The 16,986-nt window shown below is 38.7% G+C and overlaps 1 protein-coding gene across 3 annotated transcripts in view; it reads left to right on the top strand.

The window, feature by feature from the left end:
* The window catches only part of scaper (S-phase cyclin A-associated protein in the ER), a 62,676-nt gene that overhangs the window by 30,500 nt on the left and 15,190 nt on the right, over positions 1-16,986 (top strand). For all 3 annotated transcript variants that reach the window (XM_061721851.1, XM_061721849.1, XM_061721850.1), the window contains 3 exons: positions 205-331; positions 8,186-8,301; positions 15,653-15,770. In XM_061721851.1, coding sequence (XP_061577835.1) covers positions 205-331; positions 8,186-8,301; positions 15,653-15,770 — 361 coding nt within the window. The remainder of the gene's footprint in view (positions 1-204; positions 332-8,185; positions 8,302-15,652; positions 15,771-16,986) is intronic.

Raw genomic sequence — 16,986 nt, 5'->3', positions numbered from 1 at the left:
CAAGTAAACATTTTAAATTGGTTAATTAAGTCAACTGAATGGCTCTCTCTAATAATTTTATCATTGTATTTTTGAATGCCCAAATAAAGTTTCTGTACATCAGTGAAAGCATCAACCCATTAATATTTCCACATCTGCCTTTAAAGAATGGAAACTTGAGCGCTCAATCAGATTTATAAGAACTTGTGGCTTCTGTATGTTCAGGCTGCAGCGTTTGGTGAAAGACCTGCTGAAGCAGCTGCAGGGCCAAGACAGCGGGCAGTGGGCCAACAACAAAGTGTCTGGTCTGGACAGAACTCTGGGAGAGATATCCCGCATCTTAGAAAAACAGGTAATACATACACAGATGCAGAATATTTCATCCGAATGTCTTTTACACTGGTTTTAATGCTTATCACATTTTCTCTGTAAAATAACACCCGAGACCTCTGTTTTATTTTAGTCTAAACAGTGCTTCAGCAGACAGGCCATGCCAGCCCTTGTGGCATGTCTCTTCTGGGGTGATTTGTGTGTTTTACTGAGTCTCACCCTCTAAATGTAGAGTATCACATACTCTAAGCCAACTTGCCTTCGGTTATTGGCTAATGAAGACCAGATTAACAGTGTTTTCACTGTCCACATGTTACCAATGAAAGACCTTCTTAACACGAAAGCAAGCGTTGTCTTTGTCTGTGTGGCTTGCACGACTCACATGTCACTGGTTTGGACAATGGCAAATTGAATTTTAAAATCAAATGCTATTGGTGCAAAATGTTATTTAACAAAGGCAAGTGAATTATTCTTATTGGTTTGAGATTTTTAACTTTTTTTCCTTTGCAGCTGTAAATAATGTGTATAATTGTCAGATATACTGAAGTCACAATTGTATATCAACTGAATGTTACCATACAAGTACATTTTTTTTTTTTTTTTAAGTATTTTTACAGTAAAATTTGCATCTGTTTGACACTGAGGAGGGACTTAAACACCTGCCATCGTGTTTATGATGGGGAGAAAATACAGTCCACTTCCTGTAACGAGGTATAAATTCCATGCCAAGTTGTGCTATGAGACTTTATAGCGACCCCACAGTGCGTTCCTGCGGGTGTGCGGATAGACAGATTACGGTGCCCCATCAGTAATGTTGGGGACAGCCTTAGAGGCCATTAACAAATTTCCCCAGAGAGGCGAAGAAAAAGAAGTAGGAGGTGGGTGGCACAGCGTCCTTTAAGAAAAGAGGAGAAAACCAGCGTGATGTGAGCAGGACACAAGCTGTTACTACATGGGGGCTCCTCCCCTCAGCTCCACACACTCCCAGTGGGAGGTCAGAGGTCAGTGGGCCGCAGGAGATGAGCTCCGTTCAACAGCAGTGTTTGTAGGCAAGACATTAATCAAAGCTCTGTCTGGGCTCTGCGTGTTTTTTTTTTTAACTTTAGCTTTTTTATTATTTTGAAGCTAATTTCTTTTTTTTTTCTTTAACAATTTTGCTAATTCATATCACCACAGTCACACAGAAATGTCCACCCAAAGTTGTGTAAAACTATGATTAGTCAATGAGGCAGCTTGGGGACCACTTCCGCCTCTAATCCCCTGACAAAGTCAAATAAATAGAGTCTCCATCAGCGTGGCTGTCTGGCCCCTTAGTCACTTCAAGTCAGGACCATTTAGATTATTTGACCTAACAAGCATCTCTTGTGTTATTGACTCACCTAGAGATTTGTTTTTATCCCCCATATCTGATTCAGTCTCTACTTTCTCTGCTAATTCCTTAGACAACACCCAGCCCTGCCCTCCTGCTGTGCGGTTTATGCCCCACCCCCACCATTCCTTCCTACTTTTCTGTCTAGTCTCTGACCTGAGTGTGTTTCTCCCTCTGTGCCTCTAATGGTTTGTTTTGTGTCAAACTTGATTTTTTTTTTCCCAAGTTTAATTTTCTTTTTACATTGACTGATTAAGAGGAGCAGTTTTCCCAGGGTGCTACTCTTTTCTCTGTGTTACAGACATGCCTTATTATTCAGCACTTGTGTTTATTTATCGCCAGAAGTGGTTACCAGTGCTTCCAGCGACATATGTGACAGGTGGGGAAGTATCAGGAATGCGGTGCTCTCAGAGCCAAAGACTGCAGACTGTATTTACATTTTCATTTGGTAGCTGTCAGACCCTGGTTTGGCTGACTAGGACTGGTGGGATTTGTGTCCGGGGACATGGGGGGAAGGTGAAGGGCAGAGTGGCAGAACAACATGGTTTTTTTGGTTGGGCCTCCAGCAGACTGACAGACACACCCCAGATCAGTAGTGTCAGAACTTTATCAACTGAGCAGCATTCCATGTAGTTCAGTTTAGAAATATTCCATTTGTGCGAGAAGCATATTCCTCTGCTAAAACGTAATACTCAACACTACTGCATGGTTTTAAAAGAGATGGATTTTTCAATTTCTTTTGACAAAGGCCGGGTTTCCCAGATCAGTTAAGTAGTTCTTAACAGCGAAAGACTTCTTTCAAACCTTCTTAAGGAGCCTGTGAAAGAAAATCGCGTTTCCCAGAGTCGCTCTTAGCTTAAGTATCTCTTTCATTAAGAAGGAAATGAAAGATGCTGCTGACCCAGTCTTTACAACCATCTTAGTGAACAAAGACTCACAGATCCAGCCGCGTCAGGCAAATCAATATCACACCAAGCAATGAGATATTAAAACAATGCACCCCGCACAAATTTTGATCTATTTTATACTTTAGATTTATATTGTTTTGCATTTATTGGTGACAGCAAAAGGGGAAAAAAAAGAAAAATAAGGAATAACAAGTGTGTTCCTGTATATGCTTTATGCTTTACGCACAAATAAAACGATCATCATGAATATCATTTATTTGATAATTTGGCTGCTATACAGCATGTTCTCGCTGCAAATCAACCGCATCGCCGTGCGCGAAGCAGAACTGTTTTTATGAACGCATTCGTGCGTCAGCACTTCAGTCCCCTGGACGTGCTGTCGGACCGGGCTGTCAGGCAGCCGTGACACCTGCGCCGTGCCCGAGCCCGAGCGCACCTATGTGATGACAGGGAAGCAGCAGCTGAAGAACGAGATCCTTTGATGAATCGTTCATTACAGTCTCAAATATAATCAATGGTGTCGGTTTATATTAAAGAATCTTTTTGCCCAGAAGAAAAAAGAGCGAAGACAACGACCCATAACTATTTTCTTCTCTTGAAAAAACCCACCTGCCGACTCGCGCTGTATACAGCGCGAGTCGGGATGCCGCATCATTCAGAAGAGGAGGAATACGTGCGAGGCGGGGATGATCTCTGCAATCTGAAGCCCTCTATAATTGTAAAAAGAATTTCACTTATCACGGGTTCTTTTTGGAACATAACCCCTGCGAAAAACCAGGGATTGCTGTAATTCCACGTTGCGATTTGCGAAACTCGCCTTCTCTTGGCTCATGTTTTTGAATGCACACACACGCCCACCACGTTTCCTCCCGGTCTCCGTGTGTGGGGAAAAAAAGCCTCACTGTAGCCAGAAATAACGGAGTAACGCACCGTTTGGATGAAAAAGGGTCATTGAATTATATTTATCATCTTAATTTTTTATTATAACGCACAGGCAGCAGTGAATTAGTGCGTTAGGCAGCAGTGCTGCGTGTGAAAATGCGCTGATAGTGATCGGTGATCGATTTGCCTGGCATCGATTCATTTGGTTTCAGAACCGGACAGCTGCTCCAAAGAGCGTCTGAAAGAGCGAAACTAAAGAACGGTGTTAAGAAGTCATCTGGGAAACACCCGTATCTTAGGGTTCTCTCTTAGTTCAAACCTTCTTTGAACCTCTCTTAAATCCTTAAGAGAGGTTGGATCTGGGAAACCCGGCCAAAGTTTCTTATGACTCTTCAGGGGAAGAACAGCTCTTGTAATTTAAAAAAAAAAAAACGTTAGCCCAAATAATTAATTTTATAATTAAATTATCTTCAGTGAAAATCCTTCATCAAGCAAAACTACGCTCTGTAACTGGATTCATTTATATATTTTACCTTTCATTTATTTTTGAGATGTCAGTACATTTAACACAGTAAATATGTAATGTTCATATGTTATGGTTGGTGTTATCTGTGTATTCAAGTTAAATTACCGTTACGGTTGAACTTTGTTTTCTCTTTACATTGAACATTACACAGGTGTGACTCATAATACTAATTTGTTTTGATTAGTTTTGTTCAGGTACAGAATTATCTTATGTAACTTAATAACGCCCATGTTTACCAACTACTTATTTGGCTGCTGAAAAAGTATCTGTTTTGCAGTTTTACTTGTACACTGTAATTTGTTCCCAACGGCTTTGTTTCTTATTCACTTCAAGACGAGTGGAGAGTACATTCTTTATTTTTAGTTTAGTGTATTACAGGCTGCATGTGAATTTGGTGGCAGGTTTGATCTTGTTCCACTCTGGCCTTTCGTTAATGTTATAGAATAAACACAATTGAGGGGAAAGCAGAGTAAATGTTGAAATGAATAATTCTGTTGCGTGCTAAATCGTATGTAAACGCACAAGTTATAGACTTAAGTTTTAATTTACTTTAGTTGCCTTGTTGTGGTTTGCAGATGGTTTGGTTCACTTTAAAAATGATTAAATTCACAAGGGTTCATCTGCTAGTCATACTAGTCTGTTCTTCGTATTTTAATTGTAAACAAGTACACCCCCTTTCACTTGATGGTGCAGATTAAAGTTAAAGTTTGCTCATAATGAACTCTGCCATTTGTTGTCCATCTGTTTGTGGCTCTGGACAACTGAGGCTGCGTCCGCCCTTCTGCTTTAATTAAAGTGTCTGGTAGGAGGAGACTACAGTGAGCAATTTAGCTAGTCTGCAGACACTGTTGCAGGAATCACCAGCTGCTAGGACCTTCCCATCAGCTGGGGTAACAATAGTCTTCCTGGACAATAATTGGATAAGATTGCCCCTGTTGTATATTTCAAGAGCTAATTTTCTCAGTTGTCTTGTTTGGTCAACCATTCATGGCAGGGTTTTTGTTTTTTCTTTTGTTTGGGGGAAAATTTGTTCATGATCCTGTTATTGGGTTGTGAATTCTGCTGTGTTGGAACCAGACACAGAGAGAGGAAAAACTTTCAGGAATATTTCTTAAGTTTGGGGAACCATGATCATACATTTAGGCTAAATTAAGACATAAAATTGGAGCAGTCTTTTTGACTTGTGCATTTTTTGCAACAACCCTCTAAAATCAGGGCTTATGTTGTGTTATGGATAAACTGTTCTTAGGAGATTGGCATATGATGTCACTATTTTGTAATTTTGCAGCTGAAAGTAACATTCAGTTGATAAATCTCTTCATGAAACAAATGACTATTGGTACATACTGTATCACAGACGACATAGGACTATTGTGTATTTTGTGTTTTCAGGTCTAAATATAATTCGGACTGGAAGTCATTTAGGAAAAAAAAAAGTTTTTATTTCCTAAACCCAAGATGTCCTTCCTGTATCAATTTGGAACCTCTTAAGAACTGTGTTAACTGGTATTTATGAATACTGCTAAAAACAGGATTTATACCTGCAGTGCGGCTACAAACAGGATTTATACCTGCTGTTTTAAGTGGGATCATATGAATGCCAGATTGTGATGCAGAAACATTTAGCAGTGTTTTATTAATGAGGATATAAACAGTTTTTAGATTCAAAACTCTCACTGAGAGACACCCCTTCTGTAGCACTTCAGGCCGCATTCAATAACACTGCCCTTTCAAATGTTGATTGGTATTTATGAACACCGTTACGAACATGAATCGCCCCTGATGTTTGAGTGGAATCCACAAACACAAGTAGTCACAATGTCTAATAATTATGATGCAAGCATCTTTAAAAAAAAAAAAAGAAAATAGTTGAAAATGGCTGCCATAAATCCCACAACACACAAGTTGGACTGTTGCTGCTGCTGTCACATAGTGCAGGGATGCAGTCTCCTCCAGAGAGCACAGCAGCTTTATTTGTTAATTCTTTAATTTTTCTTCTTTACTAACTTGATACAGATGTGATTTTTATTTGTTCGCTCTCTGTCAACAATGGCAATCATTGTGTTTTGGTGGGGTTTAAGGTGGTTCCACTCTTGGACCCTGACGTAACCAGTTCTTGCATCTCAGCCAGCCAGAACCTAAACCGGCACTTTCTTGTGGACCTCAGTCAAAAAGGAAACAACCGGCTCCAAGTTGGACACTAGTTCCAAACTGGCACTGGCGCGCCTTGGTGGATACGCCCTTCATGTAAGCCCTGAATACATAGAGGAACCTTATCTACTTTTGTATTAGACTTCAAATCAACATCCAGTATCTCTCAACGTGTTGACATTATCTTTTTGAGACAAATTTAATAGATTAAGAGTCTTTATTGTAGTTGACGAAACTCCATTGTCGCTTTAACTGCATATAACTTAGATTTCTGTTGCTCTATCTTTGGACTATAGGAAGGACACATGATGATCACATGCTTGTTAAATTTGCATAGAAAATCAATTACTATTGCACAACAGAGAGATCAATATTTGCAGACGCAGGCTGTTGTGATATGAAACAAACTTCTTAGCATTATGTCTTCATGGATTTTGTGTTTTTAATGGTATTAGATGGCTTTTTTTGTTTTCCCCTCTGTGGACCTGTGTGCACATAGACGACCAAAAGTTAGTATGCCAGTTAGTTTGGAGCTAATCTCTCCACCCTCATTGTCCCATCATCATAACAGATAAATCTGTCAGCAAAAAAAAAGAAACAAAGCAGCAAGAAAGTATTTTCTGTTTTTATTGAGAAGACAGCCAGGACTGGGCAGGTCCCAGTTACCTCCTTTAATACCATTTGATAAGCCACTATGAAAGAGCTGCCTTTACTCATTTAGCCTGGGAGCGTTTAGGTTGGGTGTTGATGGGAGGGCTGGGAGAAGGGTTAAGCCAGTCTCAGTGATTGAGACCTAATTGATTAGACAATAGAAAATACTGGAAATGTACAAAAAGGAACTATTTTGCCAACACTCTTGGCTCTTGAGGCTGTCAGAAAGACATTTCTCATTATGTTTAAGGCAAAAGGCCTTTAACACGTTTTAGTGTTTTTGTGTCAGATGAACTGAACAATCACTTAGTCTAACACCGGAACCGAGGAGCAGTTACCTCAGCAACAGGCCTGAATGACAGATGAAGAGCTTATATGTAATTAGGGAAAGCACTTCTTTTTCAATGTGTTCAGGCTTGTTAGCAACTTCCCATGTGTGGAACAAAAGCACTGTGAAGTGGATGGATTTTAGTACTGTCACGGCGCTCCGGATTGTAACTTTATCATGTGGAAGAGTAACCTGCTCTGTAGCTTCTGTGGTGTGGATTGTAAGACCAATCTATTTCAATCAAACATATTTGCCTGAAAGAGTTTTATGTTTAAAAGTTATTGAATTTGTATGTTTTGGAGTGAAAGGCGGTGAGAAGAAAAAAAAGATTTTAACTTTAATGGCAAAAACCAATTTGTTCTTGACTGAGTGCAGTGGGCATATTTTATTTTACTGGAAACTTACTTTTTATTTACTCAGACTAGAGGGATATAGCAAAACGTTCCTTTGAGGTATGTAATAACCTAAATCACCTTCATGCAGATCTTCATAAGGTTTAAGACAGGCTTGTTTTCAAGTGTGTGGTGGTATATAATGTTAAAAGTCAGGAGCAAGGGGACTGTCTTTAAACATAATTTCACGTTGATGTAATCGTTACGGATGCCAGCATAGCTGCAGAGCATCATCATAACTTCAAAATCATAATTGCTTTTTCCTAACTAGGTTGGCACATAATGATAACAGGTCTTATTTTATGGCATGAATGGGTCTCAATATCTATTGATATTAGGTTGATGCTCTTGTTATTTTTGGTTTTTATCCTCTATTGGCTCTGGTCTTTTCTCAGTTTCTCTGTTGTCATCTTTCAAGACCACCCTGGTGCTAACTGGAGCCTGCAAACCGTTTTGCCTTAAACTGAAACTTGACTGTTGAGGGGTGGAGTCAGGCTGTGCACTTTTGAGATTAAACAGGAATCACTTTGTTTCACATTTCAATCCCTTGCCTCTTTAGGGGAGAAAAAGGTTTTCTCTGGTGAGAGCCATGTAATCCCCCTGTCCGCCGTCTGCTCGCTGTCCCCTGACTCTACTTCTGTTTCTGTCTCTGTGTCCTTGCCTCAACAGAACAATGCAGACCAAGTGGCCTTCCAAGTGAGCGGCGGCTTGTCTGCTTTGGAACAAATTTTGCAGGTCATCACTGCTGTTTCCACACCTGCTGCAGTGCCCCGTATACCTCTCAAGTGAGTACTCTCACCCAGCCTAAATATTTAAAGTATTTCTTCACATTATATACAAGAACACAAAAACCCCTTCAATTAGGTCTGTTTTTGTTTCCCTGTTGTACAGCCAAACCATTCAAAACAATTAGTTGTAGGTTTATTGGGTATGATTTGATCAAGTTTGTTTCGAGCCAGCAGGATGAGCTGTCTGTTTAACTTATGTTTCCATTTGATTTTGGAAATGATGACCATTCTTTCCCCAGACCTGTGGAATCATTAGCATTGACTAAGTGGGATGTTGTTGAGTGAGTGCAAGTCTGAATATAGGTCTACTGTCCATGTTTTAAATGGAATTCGGTTATTTTTATGTTGATTAATGCTTTTCCACAGGATGTTTTTATAAATAACCTCATCTGGTAAATTCCAGTTCTTTTCTGTTATGTTAGATTACTCAAATATGGTACACAAAACAATTTAATGAAGGACTGATGCAATTTGTTATCAAACTGAGGCTATCAAGTCTCTTCTTCTGTTATCAGAAGGTACATTTTGATGTCAGAGTAGAATTTTAAAACAAAATGAACAGGCATAGCTCTAATTTTAATGGCTTTGTGTCTGAATTTTATTTTACATTTTTTAATGTGTACAAATTCTGGATAAACCTGAAAGACTGCCACCCTCGACTAATCCATGCTGTTTAAAGTTCACTTTACATTTGCAAGGCCTCCTCTTATACAACCTTTTTTCTCCCCGTTGGCTTCTCTGACTGTAGCCTTTCTCTGACCTCATCGATAACGCTGCTTCATTTTCTCTTGTAGTTGTTTTTGAAAATACTTTGGAGTGAGTGAATTAATTTCAGCTGAACTACTTTATCACTGTTTGTAGTATTTTTCATCTTAATAACTGCTCTGAAAATGTATTTATGTATAATAGCGCTGACCTTCAAGGAATGGGAAGCAGCTCACTTTCTGTAATCGGTTTGCATTTGTTCTTTTTCTCTCGAAACACAAAGTATGTGTCCCATCTATCATTTAGATTAGGGTATTTTTGAGTTGTGGGTCTATCGTTTGCATGGCCTGCCTTTAGATAACCTCAGAGGGGCTGCTGTACTCACAAGAGGGACTCTGTAATGGACTCGAATAGCCTTGCTCTCCCATTCATTAGCATTTACTGCTCTCTGAGTCTCTGCTAATGGACAAATGCTTCTTATATTTATAAGGCTTTTAAAGGGCATTGCGTGTGTATTGATTTTTTTTTTCTTTCCTTTTTTTTGTGTGTAGTCTCTTTTTCTCACTTATGGCAATCTGAGGAAATTTCGAGAACCAGACCTCTCTATTGGAAGAAATATAATCTTAAATGGAGAGACTTTCTTGAGGCACTGCATGTTTTTTAGATGTTTTTTTTTTTTTTTTAAAGTTTGCATGCACATCCATGTCTTCTTTAAAGTACATTCAATATCTCTTTGGCATCAAGATGTTTTCTTGCCATGCAGTGAAGATTAGGGCCATGTGTTTCTATTCTGTGCTTATGGCTGAAACAAAGTTTGAAGGACTTTTCTTATTTTTAAGTGTGATTCAATGGAGAGGAATTTTACTGGAGAATAAGATGAACAGAAAATCATGACAAACATTAGCATGTACAGTAAATGATCTATTTATTATGGAGCTGTGATAGTAATTAAGTATAAAAAGTTCAAAAGTTCAGTTTATTTATCTGATGTCTGTCTGCATTGCTCATCCTTTTTTCTTTTTTTTTGTCCCTGCATAGATTTGGATACTTATAGTTGTCCTTCATATCATTACTTTTTTTTACAGTAAAAAGCAGGAGCGCTCACACTTTGCTCCTCTGTCAGGTCAGGTCAGCGAAGCTCGTGACAAGATGCCACACAAGGACGCAGCCCGACTTTCTGCTTATCACTATCTGTCATCTGGATTGCTGTTTGGCCTAATGGGCTGCTATACAGACACTAACCTCAGAGTGCTCTACATTATCTGTTTACAGTGATGCTGCTGTATTGATCACCTCCTCCCACTAGATAAGCAGAGTGATTTACAAAAAAAAAAAAAACGGCAGCTGCCGAGATGCTCCTGCCGTATCTCTCCCCAGGGAGTCTGATTCTATCTTGTTACCATTACATTAATGAGCTAATTTCTCTACGAGGCTCCGCTAATGTTCTGGTGTAACCCTGTGGTCACTGCACTGTCTAGATCGGGGTTTATGCAGCTGCCGTCATTAACTTCATAGCCAACAAAAGGCACAAGAACATCCCAATCATAGGCGCGAACAACTTTTATTAATTAAAATTACAATAATTCAATTAACTCATTTGTGTTATGCAAATGATTTTGTATGGTAAATCATTTTTATGGTCATTTAAATCATATGAGATGGTCGGTAAACCTTTTTGTTAAAATGTGTTTAATCTCAGGAAAGGTCTATTAAGGTAATTGTTTGCTCTGTGAAATGTTATAAGATGGTGAAAAATCATTTTAAAGTCGTTTTCTTGTACCATCTTATCAACAGTCCAAAATCAGATTTAGGTAATTGTGTTTTTATTCAAATGTTGCCTTGATTATTTATACATTTTATAGTAGTGTATGTAATTGTATATCAATTTACTCTATAATTATTAAATGTTACAGTAAACTAATGTTAATCAAAAAATCTTAGCATTCAGTCTAATCTTTCTGGTGTAATCTGCCAGTTGTTTGCTGTGAATTACAAGGTTTTGGATCAAAATGATAAATCAGTTTATCTGCCGTCATATAAGTCCGTTTCAGTTATCTTTCAAGGCTTCTTGTCTTTTTTTGTTATGCTTTTTTTTTTCTTTTGAGTTATTCGATATTAGGTTTTTAATTTCTTTGTTATGTATAGCTTTGAGGTGAAGAGAAACACTATTTCGAATTATCTGTATGTCCTGTACATACAGCTAATTGACAGTAAATCTTGAATACAGTTCCAACAGCAGCCTGTGCATTGTCCTTTCTCTAGGACAACTGCAGAGTATTGCCTCTGTCCATATTTTTAAATTTAAAATTGGTTTATTTTTATTTATTATTTATTATATATTTATTTTATTTTTTTTTATACCTCCATAAAAGTTTCATAGTGCTGATTTTCAGAATGCAGATGCCTTGTCCTTCTGTCTTCAGTAGAGGTCACTGTAGAGAGGAGTGGGGAGACAGACTTGTCCCTGCACCTCTCATCACAGCTCAAGGATTTATTTTGTCCACACAACCTAAGATTAGAAGACAACAAGCAACAAAAACAGAGGCATTGGACAATCAGTGTAGTTGACAAAAGTGCACCTCTGAGGTTTATGTTAAGGTGCTGTGCTCAGACTTTATATTCCTGGTTTTCTGTGTTTCTTTTAAAGAATAATACAAGTCTATGATGGTAACCCGTGAGCTCAAGAGAATCATGCGTGTTAACCCAATTTGTATTTCCACCACCGTCTCACATGACCTGGTGTATCCTGTGAAATCAGACCTGCTACCTGTGGTTTGATTTCAGGATGTTTTCCATCAGGTGTGTGTCTGTGTGCGCACTCATGTGAATGGTACTTTGTGACGGCTCATCAGATTTCTCCTCCTTCATACCTGGCCAGTGTGGCACAACAGCCAGAGTAGATGTCTTGGAAGCTCTCAGGGTATCGGAGAGATCAGCAGTAGAATCAAATTAAATGTCATTTAGATGGCAGTGAATGAAGGGATTGTTTGACAGCACAAGGAAATGGATTTGCTCCTCACCTTTTATTTTGGCTTAGGATTCTTTTTCTTCCCCCGTTTAAGAGGTGGGGGCTCAACCTGATCTGGACGTTAGTCAGATTTCTGCAGCACTGCTCCCGTCGGGCTTGACTGCACGCATAGGAAACGCATAGAAACGGGAGAGGAATGTGAGACTTGAGTTGAAGAGCACAGATCTCTGGGTTGATAACTCAAGGCTGTGACGAAAACATAAAGAACCTTTTAGATGTGTGTTGTCAACTGAACAGAGTTGGTCATTTACCTCAATATTTGGACCAGTTTGAATGATTGATACAATCCATAACCTTACCTATCAGTGTTGGGGAAATGGTGTTTAGGGTTATTACTAAGGGATTTTTAATTTTATTTATTTATTTTCCCAGAGAGCTGACCAGCCAAGGAGGAGGAATTTTTCAGCCATAATGGTTTACTTCAGGAGAAGTTCCTACATGTTAGTCTTGAACTGTAAGATTTTCCAAGTCCAGTTAGATTCTAATTTGCAAGTAAAAAAATTAGGTGCACTTTTTTTTTAAATTTTTTTATTCGTTTTCTGAGGTGGATGTGCAAAAATAATAGGATGAAAGTCTTCATTCAATCCTTCAGCCAAGTTAAAAATCACACTTTAACTTGTTCAGTTCAAGAAGTATGTCTATTGCAACAGCAGCATCTTGAGGATTTAAACTTTAGAAATGAGAAAAAATCAATATCTACGCTGATGTTATAGAATAATACCAATCAGAACCTTTTATCTATTTCTTTCTTCTTTTGGGCCATCAGTCCGATATCTGATCAGTGATATCTGCCCCCAGTACAGAAACTGGATAGAATTGGTCCCATTTCTTAGTAAAATGCCCTTTTTATAAAAAAAAAGTTTATATTGGAAAGCAGATTATGTTTCCTCATTAATTGTCTCTCACTTTTTCTTTCAATATCCTGGTTTATCACTATAGGATCTTTCTGAAAGGTCCACCTGTTAAAACTTGCAACAGCAGTCTGTTGCTTCTGTTTTGAAACCACAGTTCAGTGGTTACACTTGAGGTGAATTGAGACAAATAGCAGTTATGGTAATTTGGGGAAACTGTCAAGCATAATCTCTCTGTAATGAGAAACCTATAGTGGTGTAGGTGGAGGAATGTGGCCTGCTTAGATAGACTGGCAAACATCAGTCCCCACAATGTTTTTGTGCAACATGAGAAAGGCTGGTGTGGCACTTTACCAAATTGTTCCTCAATTTCTTTGACTAGAGCTGTCATTGGGGGGCCTTTAGACGGTGAGATTCCCAGAGAGGTTGTACTATCAAGTGTCATGCTCATCAAGCTCAATTAGGTGGGTGGAAACCAAAGACAGATCACAGCGATGGCTCATTGTGCATGCAGGCGTAAGGACATAACTCAAACACGCCTTTGACAGCCTCCTCATTTGTTCAGGGATGGCCAAAGACGAGCCTGATTATCTGTGTTACAAAGCAATTGCATGGTCATTACATGTGAGCTGAGGGTCTGATTTGTCTTGCCAGACATCAAGTGATTTAATTTGAGCATGCCAGTGAAGTCAGAGATGGAACGCATCCATGCCTTCAATTCATTTTAAAATTAATTGTGAAAGTTATATAAGAGATGTGTATATTTTTAAAGTTCTTTCTATTCTCATTTACTGCACCCTACATACTGTATTTTTAACATGGGTTAATTTCATGTACTTGAGCAACGTATTTTCAGAATACTATAGTGTGTCTTCACAAACTGACACTTTTTAAAATGTATTTTAAATGTGTTTATTTATTTTTGATAACCATTAGGACTTTAAGGTGGTGTGACTATTAACAATATTTGTTTGTACATTAAATAACTTATTTCTTGATAGTCTGCTGCAAAGATAAATGAATAAAAGAGGCCTTATAACCCCCAAGATGAGTCAACAGCGATCTTAACCTTCTCTATTTGTAGGGTTCAGAGTGTACAGTATATGTGTGCCTCATTCATTTTCTTTTTCCTTGCAGGAACTATTAAATGCAATTAAAATATATATATATATATATATATATATATATATATATATATATATACTGTCAAACCTTTAGACCATAGAATCGTAGAGTATCAATGCAACCTAAAAGCTCTTGACCAACATGACTTTTTATCTATGGTGTCTGAAATATTTCTTTGACAGCAATTAATTTAGTCCTGCCTTGCCATTTAAGTCAGAGGTTAACTTCTACTATTGAACCTTACTTCATACAAGTGCATAATCTCAAACACTTAAGCCCCCTCAAATCGAGCATTTCCATAACAGAAATACACATGGATGGCATGACTGCTTTCATTATCTGTGTAAGCCATATAATCTTACAACAGTATTGTGTAAAAGTATTTTGATTGTCATCTTGATGGTATCGCCTATGCTCACTCAAGAGTCGCTCTCTGAGAATCCAGTGTTGTAAGGCTGCGCACAAAGACTAGTCTGCTCGGGATCTCATGTTACCTGTTGTTCCACGAAGTCTTCCCTATCCGTAGTACACTTAGGTACTGATTACCGTAACTTTTTTCTTTATTATATACCAAAGTAATAATTGGTATGCCTGTCATATGGGAATGTAGAAATTGGTGGGATTTTTGTTCATGTAGGTATGTTTTTGTGTTTTTGGGGGGGGGTTTCACGTTGAGTTGAGCTTTCAAGTTCGATTTGAAAACTGACTGCTTACTTAAAATGTTGTTTCTCACATTAACTCATTCCATGTCTGACAGCTTTACGCTGCTATGTCAGTGATATGCCAAAGTGACCAATCTACCCACTAACATGCAATGCTAAGAGCAGCAGAAGTTAATATTGACAGACTTTGGTGTGCGCTCACCTAATGTATTTTAGTCTACCGGGCCAGTGTGGTTCGACTGAAAATGCACAGCAGATGTGAAAGTTCGGTAGATATCAAAATGTTTACCAGTTGAAGTAAACATGGCCTACTTTAGGCACAGAAGAGAAGGATTCCATTCTTCCAGCAAGTAGATAGGACATGCTATTCCTCCAATGGCTAAAATATACAGTTGTCAGAAAATATTAACTGATGAAACGGGGCGAAGGGGAGTAACTGTCTCAGCAGAATGATTGGTCACTTATCTGGAGCATTAATCTCCTCCAGGGCTAGGTTTTAGAGCAGACAAAATACAGAGGCATGCGGATTGGTGCAAGGCTGGCTGCTGCCTGGGGCTTCCTGCCTGCTGTAAGGAGCTGCTAAGAGAAATTGTTTTATCTCTCCAGTGAACATGCTGTACTATCTCTGCCAAGATGGTACTGAGATTGCACTCATCACCTCTGAAGGTGACTATGGAGGGCAGTCTCCACGTCAAGTAGCTGATATGAGTGTTTTATTCCTCAAATCAGTTTCCTTCCTCGTCAGTGAGATCTACTTTTGACTGGTGAAGACAAAATGCCCCCTTAAGGAACCACAAATAGAGAAGAGTGTGTTTGGTTTCCTGATGCCTGCAGATAATCTTGTCAGTGACCAGGTCACATTTACGTCACAGTGGTAGTGTTTCTTTAAATAATTGCAAGGGGATGAGCAGAGTGCCCTGAGGTTTGTCTTATTTTAAACCTGTGATTAATAACTGTTTGTCATCTTTCCATGTTAGATCACTCTGTGCTGCTGTGAATAGCTACTACCTGGCATGCTGTTTTTCCAACTGCATCTATGTGCTGTTTAGCAACAAGATAGTCCTCCTCATGGACCTGCTGCTGCACCAGCTCACAGTAAGTCATAAATCAACTGTGCACTTATGAACAGACTGTTTGTTTCGCCCTATTTCCTGATAAAAATTAAACTCTCTCATATGCAAATGAAAATTAGATTGAATTAAATTGAAATTGGAGGAAAAGGAAAATGTGTGTGTGGCACCCAGATCTGAAAAATACTGCTCTGCATTATTAGTGACACAATTGTGCATGCATGCCTATGGCATGTGCACCTTACCACCATGTACCTATGTGCTGATAACAAACAGGCACCAATCACAATTTTCAAAAAAGTATCATACATTTTGGAGAGTCAGATGACATGGACGTTTTTCTTCCTTTGTCTTAAAGACATTTATGCAGAGACGAGGCAGCAGCTTTTCTGGAACTTTTTTTCTGGAGTCTTTTTTTTTTAAATGTTTTTCTCTGCATGGTAGATGGTAGATAGATGGCGGGACAAACCATCTTCATTGAGGGTTACGTTTTTTGAGCCGATTCCGAGAGTTCCACTGTTTTTAATGCCGTGCTGCTTGAGGATCGCTATGAAGCATTGGTCTTCAAAGATCTTCCAGGCATCTCTGAATGTGTAATGACATTATGCACCATACATGATGAACTGCCTAATTTTGTTGTATGATTTACTTTAAGGATTTCCCCACACTTTTTTTTTTTATTTCTTCAACGAATAACAAATCTTTCCTTGTGTCATTTCCGAAATATGTAAAAGCCTCCATGTGTGCCCAGTCATATTACTTATCTGTCATTATTGCAGTACGTGTCTTTTTGATGCCCCTGTTGACAAAAATTTTTTTTTATCATTTCAGCATTTTATATGTTTTTTTTCTTGTATTTAAAAAAAAAAATTAAATTGGAGTCCCTCAACTATAGGGACATTTTTTTAATGAATGATGCCGTTTTTATAAAGTAAATGTTTTTTTCAGGTTGTGATTTAAGCTTGCACTACTTGGTGACGTGGTCTTAGATGGTTTTCTTAACATTTCTCTGTTGATAACACAGCGGTTGGACCAGAGGTGTAAATTTTGCAAATTTGCCAGCGTCTGTTGCTGCGAAAGTGTTAATGAAAGGCAGAACAAGACACAAACTAGCGAGTCACAATCCGTTGCCCAACCTCTCTACGGATGCCTCCTGACAGAGGGAATGTGAAAGCATAGTCAGTCAGGCCGGCTGCATTGCGGCGACATGTCAGCCCATATCCTTCAGCACTCTGTTAGAA

Source organism: Cololabis saira, chromosome 5 (assembly GCF_033807715.1).
Source record: "Cololabis saira isolate AMF1-May2022 chromosome 5, fColSai1.1, whole genome shotgun sequence".
NCBI lineage: Eukaryota > Metazoa > Chordata > Actinopteri > Beloniformes > Belonidae > Cololabis > Cololabis saira.
The sequence above is the reverse complement of the archived record's forward strand: the minus strand, read 5'-3'. Positions and strand labels throughout refer to the sequence as shown.